The sequence below is a fragment of the Bufo gargarizans genome, chromosome 1 (genome assembly GCF_014858855.1).
Source record: "Bufo gargarizans isolate SCDJY-AF-19 chromosome 1, ASM1485885v1, whole genome shotgun sequence".
In the NCBI taxonomy this organism is placed as follows: domain Eukaryota; kingdom Metazoa; phylum Chordata; class Amphibia; order Anura; family Bufonidae; genus Bufo; species Bufo gargarizans.
Window position 1 is genome coordinate 579,522,235 of NC_058080.1, and position 16,704 is coordinate 579,538,938.

At 43.6% G+C, this 16,704-nt stretch overlaps 1 protein-coding gene across 1 annotated transcript in view; it reads right to left on the reverse strand.

The window, feature by feature from the left end:
* The window catches only part of CUX2 (cut like homeobox 2), a 478,876-nt gene that overhangs the window by 63,948 nt on the left and 398,224 nt on the right, over positions 1–16,704 (reverse strand). Inside the window, 2 exon segments of the mRNA XM_044275790.1 lie at positions 3,935–4,001; positions 9,436–9,512. Of these exon segments, the coding sequence (XP_044131725.1) occupies positions 3,935–4,001; positions 9,436–9,512 (144 nt within the window).

Genomic DNA, 16,704 nt, shown 5'->3' on the forward strand with positions numbered 1-16,704 from the left:
CCATTATTTTTTTATTTTTTTGCTGTATTTGAATAATCTTACCAACTAAGCTATTCTATACAGAGAGATGCAGCAAAAAGTTATATAATGCCCGGTATACATTTTTTTTAGAACTGGAATCTATTGGAGATGTATAGCACTGTAGGTCTGTTCAGTGGTATATGTTGCCACCTTGTATATGTACTATCAGTCAGGAAATTCTCTGAAGTACAGAGGTTCAAAATCCGGGTGAATAAATCCTAATGTGTATCCAGAAGAGGAAACATAACATCATGATGTTTTCAAGCAAACTGTGCATTAAAGCATAGCAGAGTACGGTATATTGAACGCCGCTTCTTCCAGATAGTCCTTATGATTTATGGAATAGCTTCTGGCCTGTGTGCTGCTGATGGTTTACTAGCAATACATAGATGCAGTAGACAGCATTGCTGAATGCTGCATATATAAATATATATATCCAGACCATTTTATCCCTGGGATGCTGTATTTTCAATGAGTTAATACTTGCTGTTGTACAAAATACCAAATCAATGCCCATCATCAGCTTTTTCCAGGTTTGGTCATAAATGCTGATGTTATTACAAAACTACAATGTCTGATACTGTCTCCATCATCAAAAATAAGCCACTGTTATGTGACCTTGCAGCCTGAGATGCTGGCAGCTAAATTAGGTAATCAGCTCAGCACTGCATAATGTATGGTCCCAAAATCTGTGAATTATCTAATGCAAACTGACTGGATCATTAGCAGGCACGGTGATACATCTCAGAATGGGAGCTGGCTGATGTCCATCTGACTATTGCTGGGCCAAACCTAAGCACTAGGAGATCCAACAGCTACATCCAAATGATGTCCCCCATTTCAATCTGTCCCTGTGTTTTTGCTTAATGATTTTTTTATTTCTTTACTTTCATATTAGGATTTTTACTACAGAACTGAGTGTAGTCTAGCCGTAAATCCTTCAAGAAATAAGAAACGAACTCTTGCATGTGCTAAGAAAGCATCGAATTTAAGAGTCTTTCCATTCTAAGACTCAGAACCAGAGGAGATTATAACACAGTCGAAAATCCTATTCTTGTAATGTACAACACTACTGAAGGGGCAATCAATCAAACAATATTAGGACATGGAAATCCAGGTGACCATTGCTCTGGCTTCTTCTCATGGTAGAAAAGACTGAATCATTGCGGGTCAGAATTCCATTCAGATACAAGCAGCTGCTAGGTTCCCGAACACAGAGACTGGGAGAGCAGCCAACTCCTCCTCGCAGTGTGATCTTACAGGACTCCCCACTTCAAAGTCCAAGCATTGTTTTTGAAAGCGAGTACCGTCCACTTATCTATTTGTTAACATTTTACACTTGAAATTGAGAGTGCGATCAACTTCAATGCAATTTATTCAACTTTGTGTAATGAAAAGCACGGTTCAGATGAAGGGTTTGTGCTGATTTGGCATAACAATATTGTTTATCCAGAAGATAATTCAGAATATTAAGAGAAAGCTGATCACTTGTCAAAGCAAAAATGGCTATGCAGCAAAACATTACAGTCTTGATCATACATTTATGTATCACAAAGTGCATTTGTGCCAGCTTTTCCGTTCTGTCCTGGGAACAAATTGAAAAAATAAAAATAAAAAAATGAAAAGCTGCACTATTTTGTCCTAATATTTTAAAGGTATTATCCAGCTTAACTAAGTTATGGCCATCACTAGCTAATTTATCCTTCAGCTGTTTGGGTGTAGCTTCATCACTTGAACTACACCGTACTGGAAACTGTGTAGACAATTTATTGGGAGCAGCGCTACAGTAATGTGCTCTGTCCACTACACATTTCACACCGTCGTATAGTTCCAGTGCTAACGTCCAGCACCGGAGCGACACCTAAACAGACGAGTGGCTGGATTTCTGCTGTTTTGGGGACAGGTATGTGAATTACAGCACATTTTGTAAAAGTTTACGCCAGGATAAATGTAGCATGTTATCAGACAATGTTAGAGTACAATTTGCTTCATTCACACAGGAAGGGAAGACAAAGCTGACCCCTTAGTGGATGCAGCAGATGAAAGTGACGGCTCAGGAGAGGCCATTATGACTCTCGAACGCAGCATCATCGATCCACTTTGAGAAGAAATCAAACACACTGTTCATGCTAGACAAGCAATCTAGAGGGGTTTACTAGCTTTTTAACACTTTTCACCCTCTTTTTGCACCAGACCTGTGGAGGGAAGCATGCTCCCTGCCCTCAGTTATGACTCCTTTGCTCCAGTGCTGTGTCTGCTGCATTCCGGTCCCCAGGTCATGGGTGCTGCTGCAGTCAATGACTGGCTACAGTGATGATGTGTCCCCCAAGCGGCATGTCAATGGGTCACATGCTGCTAGGGGACATGTCACTGTTACGGTCAGTCATTGGCTACAGCAGCACATTAATCTCATCAGATTCATCTCTCTCGTAGCTGTGGTGCACGCAGTACTGTACAAGTACTGAATACTAGCCCAGATGTGACAGCCTGCTGAAATCAGTGGTCTGTCACTATTCTATGCTATACTACACTATCAGTTACTATACTACCGTATACTCTGTCAAAGTTCAACATTTGAGGGTGCATACTCTTTAATCACTGAAGCAGAAAGCTCTAAGGTTGTTCCATTACGACAACTTACCCCTATTCACAGGACTGGGGATGAGTGTCTGAATGGGGCTGCGTGAAAATCGCAAGCATCCGCAAGCAAGTGCGGATGCGGTGCGATCTTCACGAATGGTTGCTAAGATGAAAGTCTATTCACTGTATTATTTTCCCTTATAACATGGTTATAAGGGAAAATAATAGCATTCTTTAATACAGTATGCTTAGTTGAAGGTCAATTGAGGGTTAAAAAAATAAATAAAATTAACTCACCTCCTCCTCTTGATTGCGTAGTTACCGATCTCTTCTTACTTCTTTAATCATGAGCTGCCGGCTAAAGGACCTGTGGTGACGTCACATCACATGGTCCATCACCGTGGTGATGGACCATGTGATGAGCTCAGTAACGTCACCACAGGTCCTTTGACAGGTCCCGAAGAAAGAACAGGAGACCGGCAGCTATGCGATCAATTGGAGGAGGTGAGTAAAGTTTTATTTTCCCTTATAACCATGTTATAAGGGAAAATAATTACATCTACACAACACCGAACCCAAACCCGAACTTCAGTGAAAGTTCGGGTCTGGTTACCATATTTAGTTTTTTATCACTCGCGTGCAAAACGCATTGCACCCGCGTGATAAAAACTGAACAACGGAACCCAATCGCAGTCAAAACTGACTGAAATTGTGTACCTACTCGCGCGGGTTTGCCGCAATGCACCCGGGACGCATCCTGAGCCAAAACGTGACGCCCGTGTGAACCCAGCCTTAAGGGATCTAGGCTGTCCTTTTCGTTAACTTATGTAGCACAGTAAAAATAAAAAGTTGGCACAGTGACACAGTAAACCTTGGTCTAACTCTAAGTGAACTGAATGGATGCCTTTTATCCATTTTTATTATACTGCACAGCTGCAGCCTGAATTCATGCAAACTATTCATAGGTGTGATCACATTGGTACTCTAAGGGCATATTCAGATTTGGTGAATTTTCTCAGACTCTCCATGCAAATTCCACCGTGTTATTTTACATTTTTCTTAGCTGGACACCACCACAAAAGTACAATGAAGAGTTCTATCATCGCCATCATCATTTCTAGGAGCAGTTGCCAACAATATTGAGCGCAGGTGGCCTTTGAGCAAGGCAGCTTTATACAGCTACCTGGAATTAGGTCACTTCAATCACTCATCTACCTGCCTTTTTTTGACAAATGCGTCTTTTGAGAAGTGAAAGATGCTGCCTGTTAAACATTAAATGCTAAAGGCAAACAAAGGGTTTGTATCTCACAGACAAATACGATACAGAACTTACTTAGATGCTGTCTCCTTATCATATTGACACCGCAGGTCAAGCAGCTCCCTCTGAGTTGTCTTCAGTGCTGCATAAGAAAATAACACAGAAGCCATCAGGATACAATACGACAGCTCATTCATTTTAGCTTTCGTCACATCTGTCTCTTCCATTCTCTGTGAGGAATTTAAAGAAGACAAACAGCCTCCTTTCACCAAACAATCTCACTAGTTAAGACTGGGAATTGGAGAGTGAGAACATATGCCAGTGGGCACCAGATCCGGCCCTCCAAACAGGCACGAGGAACCAAAGGCTCTCCACGTCATGATTAACTATGTCCCATGAAGCTCTAGGGATTATTCATGGGCCATAGAAAAGATAGTTCCATCCTAAGTGCGATTTTAGCACGTGTACCTGATGATGAATCACACCAGCTTTTCATGTGTTGGGCAAATCGCAGACAACATGAAATGTTATCAGGATTAAAAGGAGCAGATATACTGACATGGTATTACAACACTGTCATTTAAACTCCCTAATTTAAAGTGACTCTGAAGGTGGTGATTAACTTTAAAGGCTTTGTCCTGCAGGTCAGTCACCATAAATGAATAGCACTTAATGTTATGCTGGAATTACACGGGGCAGATTATTGGAAAAGAATGTTCCTACGAACACTAGTTCCCGATAGTCTGCCCGTCTAAACAGTGCACCAGACTAAAAAAAATACCTAGTAGCCATTGGCTCCTGAACTGAAAAATTTAGGAGCCAAATCAAATCTTTAGTCGCCAAATCGAAACCGAATCAAAATTTTGGTATCGTGACAACGCTACGCCGATCAGATAGGCGTAGGGTTGTTTTGATACCAAAATTTTGATTTGCTTTTGTCACCATAAAAAAAGTATTGCGATACTCAATACCAGCGCAAAAAAAAAAAAAAAAGCTGCGTGCATTTTATGAAACATTCGGCCCGTAATAGAACAGTCCTATCCTATTTTTTGGGGTGACAAGGTGACTAAAAAATGGCGAATGCTCACCGCATAGGAGATATTTTTTTAATAATTTAATAGTTTGGACAGCGCTATGTAATATGTTTATTTATTTATTGTTTATATATTTTATATGTAAAATTGGGAAAGGGGGGGGATTTAGACTTAATATTTTAGGGTACTTTCACACTAGCGTTTTACTTTTCCGGCACAGAGTTCCGTCCTAGGGGCTCTATACCAGAGAAGAACTGATCAGGCATATCCCCATGCATTCTGAATGGAGAGCAATCCGTTCAGGATGCATCAGGATGTCTTCAGTTCAGTCATTTTGACTCATCAGGCAAAAGATAAAACCACAGCATGCTACGGTTTTATCTCCGGCGAAAAAAACTGAAGATTTGCCTGTATGCCGGATCCAGCATTTTTCCCCATAGGAATGTATTCGTGCCAGATCTGGCATTCAAAATACCAGAATGCACCCGCACTAAATCTGGACCCATTCACTTCTATGCGGCTGTGCACATGAGTGGTGATTTTCACACATCACTTGTGCGTTGAGTGAAAATCGCAGCATGCTCTATGTTGTGCGTTTATCACGCAACGCAGGCCCCATAGAAGTTAATGGGGCTGCGTGAAAATCGCAAGCAAGTGTGGATGCGGTGCGATTTTCACGCATGGTTGCTAGGATGAAAGTCTATTCACTGTATTATTTTCCCTTATAACATGGTTATAAGGGAAAATAATAGCATTCTTTATTACACAATGCATAGTAGAAGGTCAATATAATAAACATTGGTGGCGCAGTGCGCCCCCCCCCCCAATATAATAAACATTGGTGGCGCAGTGCGCCCCACCAACACCCCAGTATAATAAACATTGGTGGCGCAGTGCGCCCCCCCCAAAATAATAAACATTGGTGGCGCAGTGCGCCCCACCAACACCCCAGTATAATAAACATTGGTGGCGCAGTGCGCCCCCCCCCAAAATAATAAACATTGGTTTCCTGATCGTCTCCTGTTCTTTCTTCAGGACCTGTCAAAGGACCTGTGGTGACATCACTGTGCTCATCACATGATCCATCACCATGGTAATGGACCATGTGATGAGCTCAGTGACGTCACCACAGGTCCTGAAGAAAGAACAGGAGACCGGCAGCTACGCGATCAACTGGAGGAGGTGAGTAAAACATTTTTTATAATTTTTTAACCCTCATTGGCACTTCCCACTGAGCCACCAATGTTTCTTATACTGGGGTGTTGGGGGGCGCACTGTGCCACCAATGTTTTCCTATACAAATACAGGAGGCGGGTGCCGGAATCAAATAGCCGACACCCGACCTTTGTGACAGGGAGTTGCGATCATCGGCAGTTAACCCTTCAGGTACCGCACCTGAAGGGTTAACTCAACTGCAGCTGATCGCAGCTCCCTGTCACAAAGGTCGGGTGCTGGCTATTTGATTTCGGCACCCGCCTCCTGTATTTGTATTACAGGTCAGTTTTCTTTATTGGTGGCAGTGGCCACAGCCCCTCCCCTCCTCCTCCCGTCTCTTCTTACTGGCGGAGGCGGCGGCAGCACAGGGGGAGGGAGAGACTCCTCCACTGCGCTGCTGAGAAGAACATCGGCGGCGGGGGATTCAACTGCAGAGCTGCGGCGGCGGGTCTAGTCGCAAATGGCGACAAGACTATAAAGTCTTGTCACCATTTGTAAATTCTAAGTCGCATTGGCAACCATTTTGGTCGCCATCTGGAGCCCTGCTAAAGGTGCCGCAGATCACCTGATGAACGAACGGAACAATCGTTCATCAGGTGAAACAGTCCATCATTCGGACATCTAAATCATTGTTTCTGGGCAGCAGATTGTGCTGCCCACAAACAAAATGGCGGTATGAAGATGAGTAATAGCAGTAGCCATTGGTGATAGTTACATGTCGCTTCACCTCCACTAACGAGCAGGCAATTGTCGCAAATAAATGCTTTTTTCCCCCGACAATCGCCTGCTCATCAGCACAGTGTAAGTGTGCATTTACCTTTCCAGACAAACTAGTCAAATTACTAAAATTACATTTTGATTTTCAGTGGAATACATACAATTTCATGTATGTAATTGTTGACACACACTATATGAAGCTATTTCTTTCTCTGTTTAGGCAGTTGGAGTCAGACCTTATCGCTCGGTCACATTGTCAAAAACATCAAGACAAGCTTTTTGAAAATGAACAAATCTATAGGATCACGCAGGATCCCAACATCTCCAATTTCTGCAAGATTGCTGCAAACTTCGAACTGTATTAAACTCTCCTTTCTGAGTCAACTTAGCCTGTCATATTATTGAAGCATTTTCACATATACTAACATAAAAGGACAAGAGTGCCACCGAATGAAGCCACAGGTAAAATAGAATGTACTAGGGGAAGGGAAAAAAGGAGGTGGGGGGAGGTGGAGGGGGTAATCTGAAAGAACGTTCTATGTCTCATCTGAGTTGTCTCAAGTGTCAAAGCACAAACCATCAGCCAGAGTTAAAAAAGGTCCAGCGAGCTATGTGTCAGCATCTGCCTCATCGTCAAATGCTACAGAGAATTCAGACTAGTGAAGGTATTCAGAAAGAGGGCGTCACCTACGGTCAAATCTATCACCCTGTTCATGCAAAAGTGTGATCAGCTCTTCCATTCTCAGTAAATACCTAAGTTCCTTGGCCCATTCACGGAGAACATTGTTACCTTTAATGGTTTAGGTGAATTAACTCTGTTGCCAAAACACACATTGTTCCTATTAATTTACCCCACAAGGTCAATAAAGGAGTCTGTCACTCCAAATTCACAAATTAAACTGTTCCTGGTGCCCTGCAGTTGACATACAAAGTATCCCAAACATACCTTTATGTCCGTTTGTTGATATTATGGGTTGGGTTGAACTCCTGCGCGAAATGTCAACCTCTGGCTCAACGATGTCTGCACCAAAATGTCTCCAATATGTCACGTGACTTAGAGACATGGGAGAAACGTCACTGCTGCAGCCAGCCATTGATTGTTGCAGTCATGTGACCCGTGACAAACTGGATGTTGACACAGGAAGACTTGAGATCTACAGCAGCCTGAGGGCAGTGAAGGAGCCAGAACCCAGCAGCAGGAATCAGGTAAGTATGATTTCCAGCACAGACCCGACTACGCTGGGGGGTCTGCCAAAGAAGTCCCCAAGGTAAGCAACCCCTTTAATCATCAGAAGCTAAAACTACATCAATGAACTACACAATTGCAATTTTTTTCCAGCTTCCCAATACATTGTATGGAATATTAAATTGTGGCATCAGGAACTTGGCCCACATACAGAAGCCCTAATGGCTATGTGAGCAGAAAAATAGAGAAGTTATGGCTTGTAGGAGTAAAAAAAGGAAAAAAAACAGGAAAGGATTAAAGATTAAAGTTGTCTCACTTCAGCAATTGACATTTATCATGTAGACAAAGTTAATACAGAGAGGCCAGTGCTTTTTCCTATAGTGTACAAGCACGACCACTGCTGCTGGATTGCAGATTGGTCATAACCCCTGGAAACAGCAGTGTATAATGTGACGTAAAAATGAATCAAATCAGCAAAGGAAGCAATATGGACAAACACACTACATTAGTAAGTGCCTTGTATTAACTTTCTCTACAAGATAAATGCCATTTGCTGAAGTGAGACAACCCCTTTAACAATGGTTTATTATCTGAATGCCATTTAAAATAGTTTATTATGATTTTACAATGTTGGTTTACAATTGCTTTACATTTGTAGTCACTTTAAAGTTTGATTTCACATTAGTTTTATTTGTAATATGTAAGAGACTGGTCAGCAGCCAAATGGCATTCCAGCCATAGTAAATCTCACCAAGTTCCTCTCCCTAACTACAAGATAGACATGAATAAATGAAGATGGTTGTAAGGATACGACACTGGTCACACGACAGCTGTTACGGACATGATTACAGGGTAATTGCAGTGTAGAGGTGAAACCATAGAAGTGATGCCAAACATGGCGATTTTTCTCACGCCCGTGCAAAACACATTAAAACACTTTGCACTCCCACAAAAAAATCGCGCACTTTCCCGCGACGCACCCGCATCTTTTCCGGCCCTCACACGTGAAGCCTGTGTAAAAAGAGGTGATTTTCATTGCAGCATGCTCTATATTGTGCGTTATTCACGCAACGCAGGCCCCATAGAAGTGAAAGGGGCTGTGTGAAAATCGCAAACATCCGCAAGCGGTGTGATTTTCACGCATGGTTGGTAGGAGACGATCGGGATGGGGACCCGATCATTATTATTTTCCCTTATAACATGGTTATAAGGGAAAATAATAGCATTCTTAATACAGATTTATTTTTTTCTCACGCGCGTGCAAAACGCAATAAAACGCTTTGCACTCGCACAGAAAAATCGTGTATTTTCCCGCAACGCACACGCATCTTGTCTGGCCCTCACACGCGACGCCCGTGTGAAAGAGGCCTAACACTTTTGGTCACAACAGTTTTAAGCATGAGGTCCAAATTGTTTATACTAACCTGAATGAAGAACCTTGATCTTCTCCTCGGCCTCACCAAGTCTGACAGCTAAAGTAATCTGTGCTTCCTGCAATCCTCTGTAAATGAAAAGACATATCAAGTTTCGTTAGCACAGTACAAAACGTAGAGAGGGTTAGTTGGGACTCGTAATATTTAATGGAAACCTGTCACATTGTACATGCAATCCTGTCTAGGATCATAGGGCAGGAGGAGATGAGCAGATTGATGCACACAACTGTGTCCGTACACAGATCAACAAAATATGGCTAACTTCCTTGTGCATTCTGTGTTTTTCTCACTCCCATTAATAGAAAGGGATATTCTTGTCCACAAACTGGACCAGAATAAGACATGTTCCACAAAAAGCATTCAAAAACCGATCCACAGAAAACACTGACATGTGCATGGCATCATAGAAATTAAGAGGTCAGTAAGCTGTACACAAAAAATGCTGATAGAACACGGATGAAAAATACATTTGTGTGCATGAGGCCTTACATAGCTAGATAGGTTTATATGCAAACTTCATGTAGAATAAGAAGACATTCCAAAAGCTTGTATTGGGATGGCAAGTCCCATTCTTTGCGCTAAGCATGCAGCTTGGTTGTGTATGAACCCTAAAGCCACTTTCATATGCTCAGCATTTTTCAACAGTATTTGTAAGCCAAAACCCGGAGTGGAACCTATACAGAAAAGGTAAAACTAAAGATGTGTGTTTCTTATGTGTTTAGGACCCTCTCTTGGTTTTGGTCTACCAATATTGATGAAAATGACTGACTAAATACTGACCATGTGAAAGTGGACTAAGGGTTCATTCAGACGGTCGTATGTGTTTTGCGGTCCGCAAATTGCGGATCTGCAAAACACAGATACCGGCCCATGTGCGTTCCACATGGCCGTCACTCTCATAGAAAATACCTATTCTTGTCCGCAATTGCTCCATATTTTTTGTGGGGCAGCGGAACAGAACAATGGAAGTGGACAGCAAGCGGTGTGCTGTCCGCATCTTTTGCAGCCCTATTGAAATGAATGGGTCTGCAAAATTGCGGAACAAAACATACGGCAGTCTAAATGAGCCTTAAAACAAATATCATCATACTGTATTATACTGGTTAGCATTCTTTTGAACAGTAAAGCAGATTTATTAAAGAGCTAAAAACATTTTACCAATGACAATTTGAAATGTAGTTTTTCAGGAGAGGTGTGGTGACATGGCTTGTAAGTCTCCAATAAACATATTCAGCAATGTTAAAGGGTCACCAGTGAACTTCATGTCCAAATGCTTGCATAGACACATAATCTGTGGTTCCCCTGATTCAGCCCGTCTTTCTTTTAGGCCTCTTTCACACGGGCGTCAGTTTTTTTGCCCGGATAAGAGCCGGGTGCGTTGCGGGAAAATGCGCAATTTTCCCGCGCGAGTGCAAAACATTGTCATGCGTTGCACTCGCGTGAGAAAAATCGCGCATGTTTGGTACCCAAACCCGAACTTCTTCACAGAAGTTCGGGCTTGGGATTGATGTTCTAAAGATTGTATTATTTTCCCTTATAACATGGTTATAAGGGAAAATAATAGCATTCTGAATACAGAATGCATAGTAAACCGGCGCTAGAGGGGTTAAAAAAATAATAATAATTTAACTCACCTTAGTCCACTTGATCGCGAAGTTGGCATCTCCTTGTGTCTCCTCTGCGCTGAGCGGATGAACAGGACCTGGGGTGAGCTGCTCCATTAAATACAGGTTAAGGACCTTCGATGACGTCACTCCAGTCATCACATGGTACGTCACATGATCTTTTACCATGGTGATTCACCATGGTAAAAGACCATGTGATGACCGGAGTGACGTCATCGAAGGTCCTTAAGCGATATTTAATGGAGCAGCTCACCCCAGGTCCTGTTCAGCCGCTCAGCGCAGAGGAGACACAAGGAGATGCCAGCTTCGCGATCAAGTGGACTAAGGTGAGTTAAATTTTTTTGTATTTTTTTTAAACCCCTCTAGTGCTGGTTTACTATGCATTCTGTATTCAGAATGCTATTATTTTCCCTTATAACCATGTTATAAGGGAAAATAATAATGATCGGGTCTCCATCCCGATCGTCTCCTAGCAACCGTGCGTGCAAATCGCACGGCATCCGTACTTGCTTGCGGATGCCATCCGATTTTCACACACCCCATTCGTTTCTATGGGGCCTGCGTCACGTCGAAATCGGACAATATAGAGCAGTGATGGCTAACCTTGGCACTCCAGCTGTGGTGAAACTATGACTCCCAGCATGCTCCATTTATTTCTATACAGTTCTGAGAGCAGCCAAGCAAGGGGGGATCTTGGGAGTTGTAGTTTTACCACAGCTGGAGTGCCAAGGTTAGCCATCACTGATATAGAGCATGCTGCGATTTCAACTGAACGCACAAGTGATGCGTTAAAAACATCGCTCATGTGCACAGCCCCATAGAAATGAATGGGTCAGGATTTAGTGCGGGTGCCATACGTTCGCCGCACGGATCGCACCCGCACGGAAAACTCGCCCGTGTGAAAGGGGCCTTACTGATCCAAGGCTCCTTTCCCAAGGTATAAAACTTTGCTTAACCCTTTCATGACCGGGCCCAAAAAAGGCCTGAATGTTCAGGCAACTTTTTGTGATTTTGTGCATGTGGTGGTTTAGTGACCGTAGCTTTTTTATTTGTTTGACTGCCAAAATAATTTTTGAGATTTTGAGACACTTAGGACTTTTTATTATAATTTGTTTAGAGTTTTTTTTTTTTCTTTCTTTCTTTAGGTTTGATTTAGAAGAAAACTGCTCATTATTAAAAAGATTTTTTTTTATTATAGCTTTTCATTTCTTAAATATTAAAACTGACACAAATTAATTATTGCAATGGGTTCCCTATTTTGTGATGATCGTTTTCATATATAACAACATGTATAGGTTTGAGAGAACGGGGAGACTATGGAGACAGTTTCTGTTAGCGACTGCATTTTTTTATTTTTTTTTACATTCTTTTATTTGTATTTTTTATTATTATTTTTTTTTACTTATATTTGAATTTCTTTTTGGCACATACGGTAATATGTCCCCCAGGAGGTCACTAAAACACCTCTAGAGGACAGACATTTTTTTTCTCACTGTTTCCACTGTAACTGGAGCCCCAGTTACAGGGGAAAACAGCCCCCTATGGGGGCATGACACACAGGCAGAGGCCTTAGACCCTGCAGCTCTGCTCCTGCTCCAGACACCCCAGACGGGACTAAAAGAGGAAGCGGTTCTGCTTCAGATCAGACCACCATGGGATCTCCATGTCAGACCTCAGATCCAATGATCCATTCCCGATTTTGGCTATTACAACTTCATCAAGAAACCTGTGTGATTGTACCCTAACACTTTTGGTTTTAGTTTTAAGCACGAGGCCCAAAGTTTATACTAACCTGAATGAAGAACCCTGAAGGTTGGATCTGAGGTCTGACATGGAGGTCTCATGGTGGTCTGACCCCCATCAGACTTCAGATCAGACCACCGTGAGACCTACACGTCAGATCTCAGATTCAACCTTCAGGGTTGTTCATTCAGGTTAGTATTTAAACTGTGGGCCATATTCTTAAAACTGTTGTGACCAAAAGTGTTAGGGTACAATCCACACAAGTTTCTTGATGCAGTTTTAGAAGCCAAAATCGAGAATGGATCATTGGATATGAGGTCTGACATGGAGATCTGACGGGTGGTCTAACAAAGAGATCTAATGGGAGTCTGACATGGAGGTCTGATGTGAAGTCCTGATATGGGGGTCTAATCTGGGGATCTGATCTGAGGATTTGATATGGGGGTCTAATCTGGGGATCTGATAATGGGGGTCTTATTGTCCTCATCTAAAACCTGGGGGGCGTCTTATAAAGCAAAAAAATATGGTAATCAGGTGAACTACAGCTAATTGTCTATGCAAACAGTTAGAGAGGTCGCTGGTGACAGACTTCCTTTATGCAGCAAATATTAGTCTAAGGCCTCATGCACACGACCGTTGTGTGCATCCGTGGCCGTTGTGCCGTTTTCAGTTTTTTTTCACGGACCCATTGACTTTCAATGGGTCCGTGGAAAAATCGCAAAATGCACCGTTTTGCAGCCGAGACCGTGATCCGTGTATCCTGTCAGTCAAAAAAATATGACCTGTCCTATTTTTTTTGACGGACAACGGTTCACGGACCCAGTCAAGTCAATGGGTCCGTGAAAGAACACGGATGCACACAAGATTGGCATCCGTGTCCATAGGTTACTTTCATACAGACGGATCCGAAGATCCGTCTGCATAAAAGCTTTTTCATAGATGAGTTTTCACAGTATATACAGGTCATTCTCAAAAAATTAGCATATTGTGATAAAGTTCATTATTTTCTGTAATGTACTGATAAACATTAGACTTTCATATATTTTAGATTCATTACACACCAACTGAAGTAGTTCAAGCCTTTTATTGTTTTAATATTGATGATTTTGGCATACAGCTCATGAAAACCCAAAATTCTTATCTCAAAAAATTAGCATATCATGAAAAGCTTCTCTAAACGAGCTATTAACCTAATCATCTGAATCAACTAATTAACTCTAAACACCTGCAAAAGATTCCTGAGGCTTTTAAAAACTCCCAGCCTGGTTCATTACTCAAAACCGCAATCATGGGTAAGACTGCCGACCTGACTGCTGTCCAGAAGGCCATCATTGACACCCTCAAGCAAGAGGGTAAGACACAGAAAGAAATTTCTGAACGAATAGGCTGTTCCCAGAGTGCTGTATCAAGGCACCTCAGTGGGAAGTCTGTGGGAAGGAAAAGTGTGGCAGAAAACGCTGCACAACGAGAAGAGGTGACCGGACCCTGAGGAAGATTGTGGAGAAGGACCGATTCCAGACCTTGGGGGACCTGCGGAAGCAGTGGACTGAGTCTGGAGTAGAAACATCCAGCGCCACCGTGTACAGGCGTGTGCAGGAAATGGGCTACAGGTGCCGCATTCCCCAGGTCAAGCCACTTTTGAACCAGAAACAGCGGCAGAAGCGCCTGACCTGGGCTACAGAGAAGCAGCACTGGACTGTTGCATGTCATTCGGAAATCAAGGTGCCAGAGTCTGGAGGAAGACTGGGGAGAGGGAAATGCCAAAATGCCTGAAGTCCAGTGTCAAGTACCCACAGTCAGTGATGGTCTGTGGTGCCATGTCAGCAGCTGGTGTTGGTCCACTGTGTTTTATCAAGGGCAGGGTCAATGCAGCTAGCTATCAGGAGATCTTGGAGCACTTCATCTCCATAAAGCTTTTCAGCAGATGGAAGCATGAAGATTTCATTTTTCAGCATGACCTGGCACCTGCTCACAGTGCCAAAACCACTGGTAAATGGTTTACTGACCATGGTATTACTGTGCTCAATTGGCCTGCCAACTCTCCTGACCTGAACCCCATAGAGAATCTGTGGGATATTGGGAAGAGAAAGTTGAGAGACGCAAGACCCAACACTCTGGATGAGCTTAAGGCCGCTATCGAAGCATCCTGGGCCTCCATAACACCTCAGCAGTGCCACAGGCTGATTGCCTCCATGCCACGCCGCATTGAAGCAGTCATTTCTGCAAAAGGATTCCCGACCAAGTATTGAGTGCATAACTGAACATCATTATTTGAAGGTTGACTTTTTTTTGTATTAAAAACACTTTTCTTTTATTGGTCGGATGAAATATGCTAATTTTTTGAGATAGGAAATTTGGGTTTTCATGAGCTGTATGCCAAAATCATCAATATTAAAACAATAAAAGGCTTGAACTACTTCAGTTGGTGTGTAATGAATCTAAAATATATGAAAGTCTAATGTTTATCAGTACATTACAGAAAATAATGAACTTTATCACAATATGCTAATTTTTTGAGAAGGACCTGTATTCTAACACAGAGGCGTTCCCATGGTGATGGGGACGCTTCTAGTTAGAATATACAACAAACTGTGTACATGACTGCCCCCTGCTGCCTGGCAGCACCCGATCTCTTACAGGGGGCCGTGATCCGTACAATTAACCCCTCAGGTGCTGCACCTGAAGTGGTTAATTGTGCTATCATAGCCCCCTGTAAGAGATCCGGGGCTGCCAGGCAGCAGGGGGCAGACCCCCCTCCCTCCCCAGTTTAAATTTCATTGGTGGCCAGTGCGCCCCCCTCCCTCCTCTATTGTATTAATAACATTGGTGGCACAGTGTGCGCCCCCCCCCTCCCTCCCTCTATTGCATTAACATTGGTGGCAGTGTGCGCCCGCCCCTCCCCTTCCTCCCTCTATTGCATTAACATTGGTGGCAGTGTGCGCCCCTGCCCCCCCCCCCTTCCTCCCTCTATTGTTTTAATACATTGGTGGCAGTGTGCGGCCTCCCCCCCCCAGATCATTGGTGGCAGCGGAGTTCCGATCGGAGTCCCAGTTTAAGCGGGGCTCCGATCGGTAACCATGGCAACGAGGACGCTACTGCAGTCCTGGTTGCCATGGTTACTTAGCCTTAGCAATAGTAGAAGATTCATACTTACCTGCTGGCTGCTGCGATGTCTGCGTCCGGCCAGGAGCTCCTCCTACTGGTAAGTGACAGCAATGCGCCGCACAGACCTGTCACTTACCAGTAGGAGGAGCTCCCGGCCGGACACAGATATCGCAGCAGCCAGCAGCCAAGTAAGTATGATGCTTCTACTCCGCTGCCACCAATGAGGAGCTCCCGGCCGGACACAGAGATCGCAGCAGCCAGCAGCCAGGTAAGTATGATGCTTCTACTCCGCTGCCAAACAATAGAGGGAGGAAAGGGAGGCGCACACTGCCACCACTGCTTTTATTACAATAGAGGGAGGTAGGGGGCGCACACTGGCCACCAACGAGTTAACTACAGGGGAGGGAGGGCCCACTGGCCACCAATGAGTTAAAAACAGGGGGGGTCTGCCCCCTGCTGCCAGTCATGTACACAGTTTTTTTGTATATTCTAACCTGAAGCGTCCCCATCACCATAGGAACGCCTCTGTGTTAGAATATACTGTCGGATCTGAGTTTCACGATGTAGCTCATATCCGACAGTATATTCTAACATAGAGGCGTTCCCATGGTGATGGGGACGCTTCAAGTTAAAATGTTAGGGTGTCCGCTTGTGAGCTCCGTTTGAAGGGGCTCACAAGCGGCCCCGAACGCATCCGTCCAGCCCTAATGCATTCTGAGTGGACGCGGATCAGCTCAGAATGCATCAGTCTGGCAGCGTTTGGGCTCCGCTCCACTCAGCAGGCGGA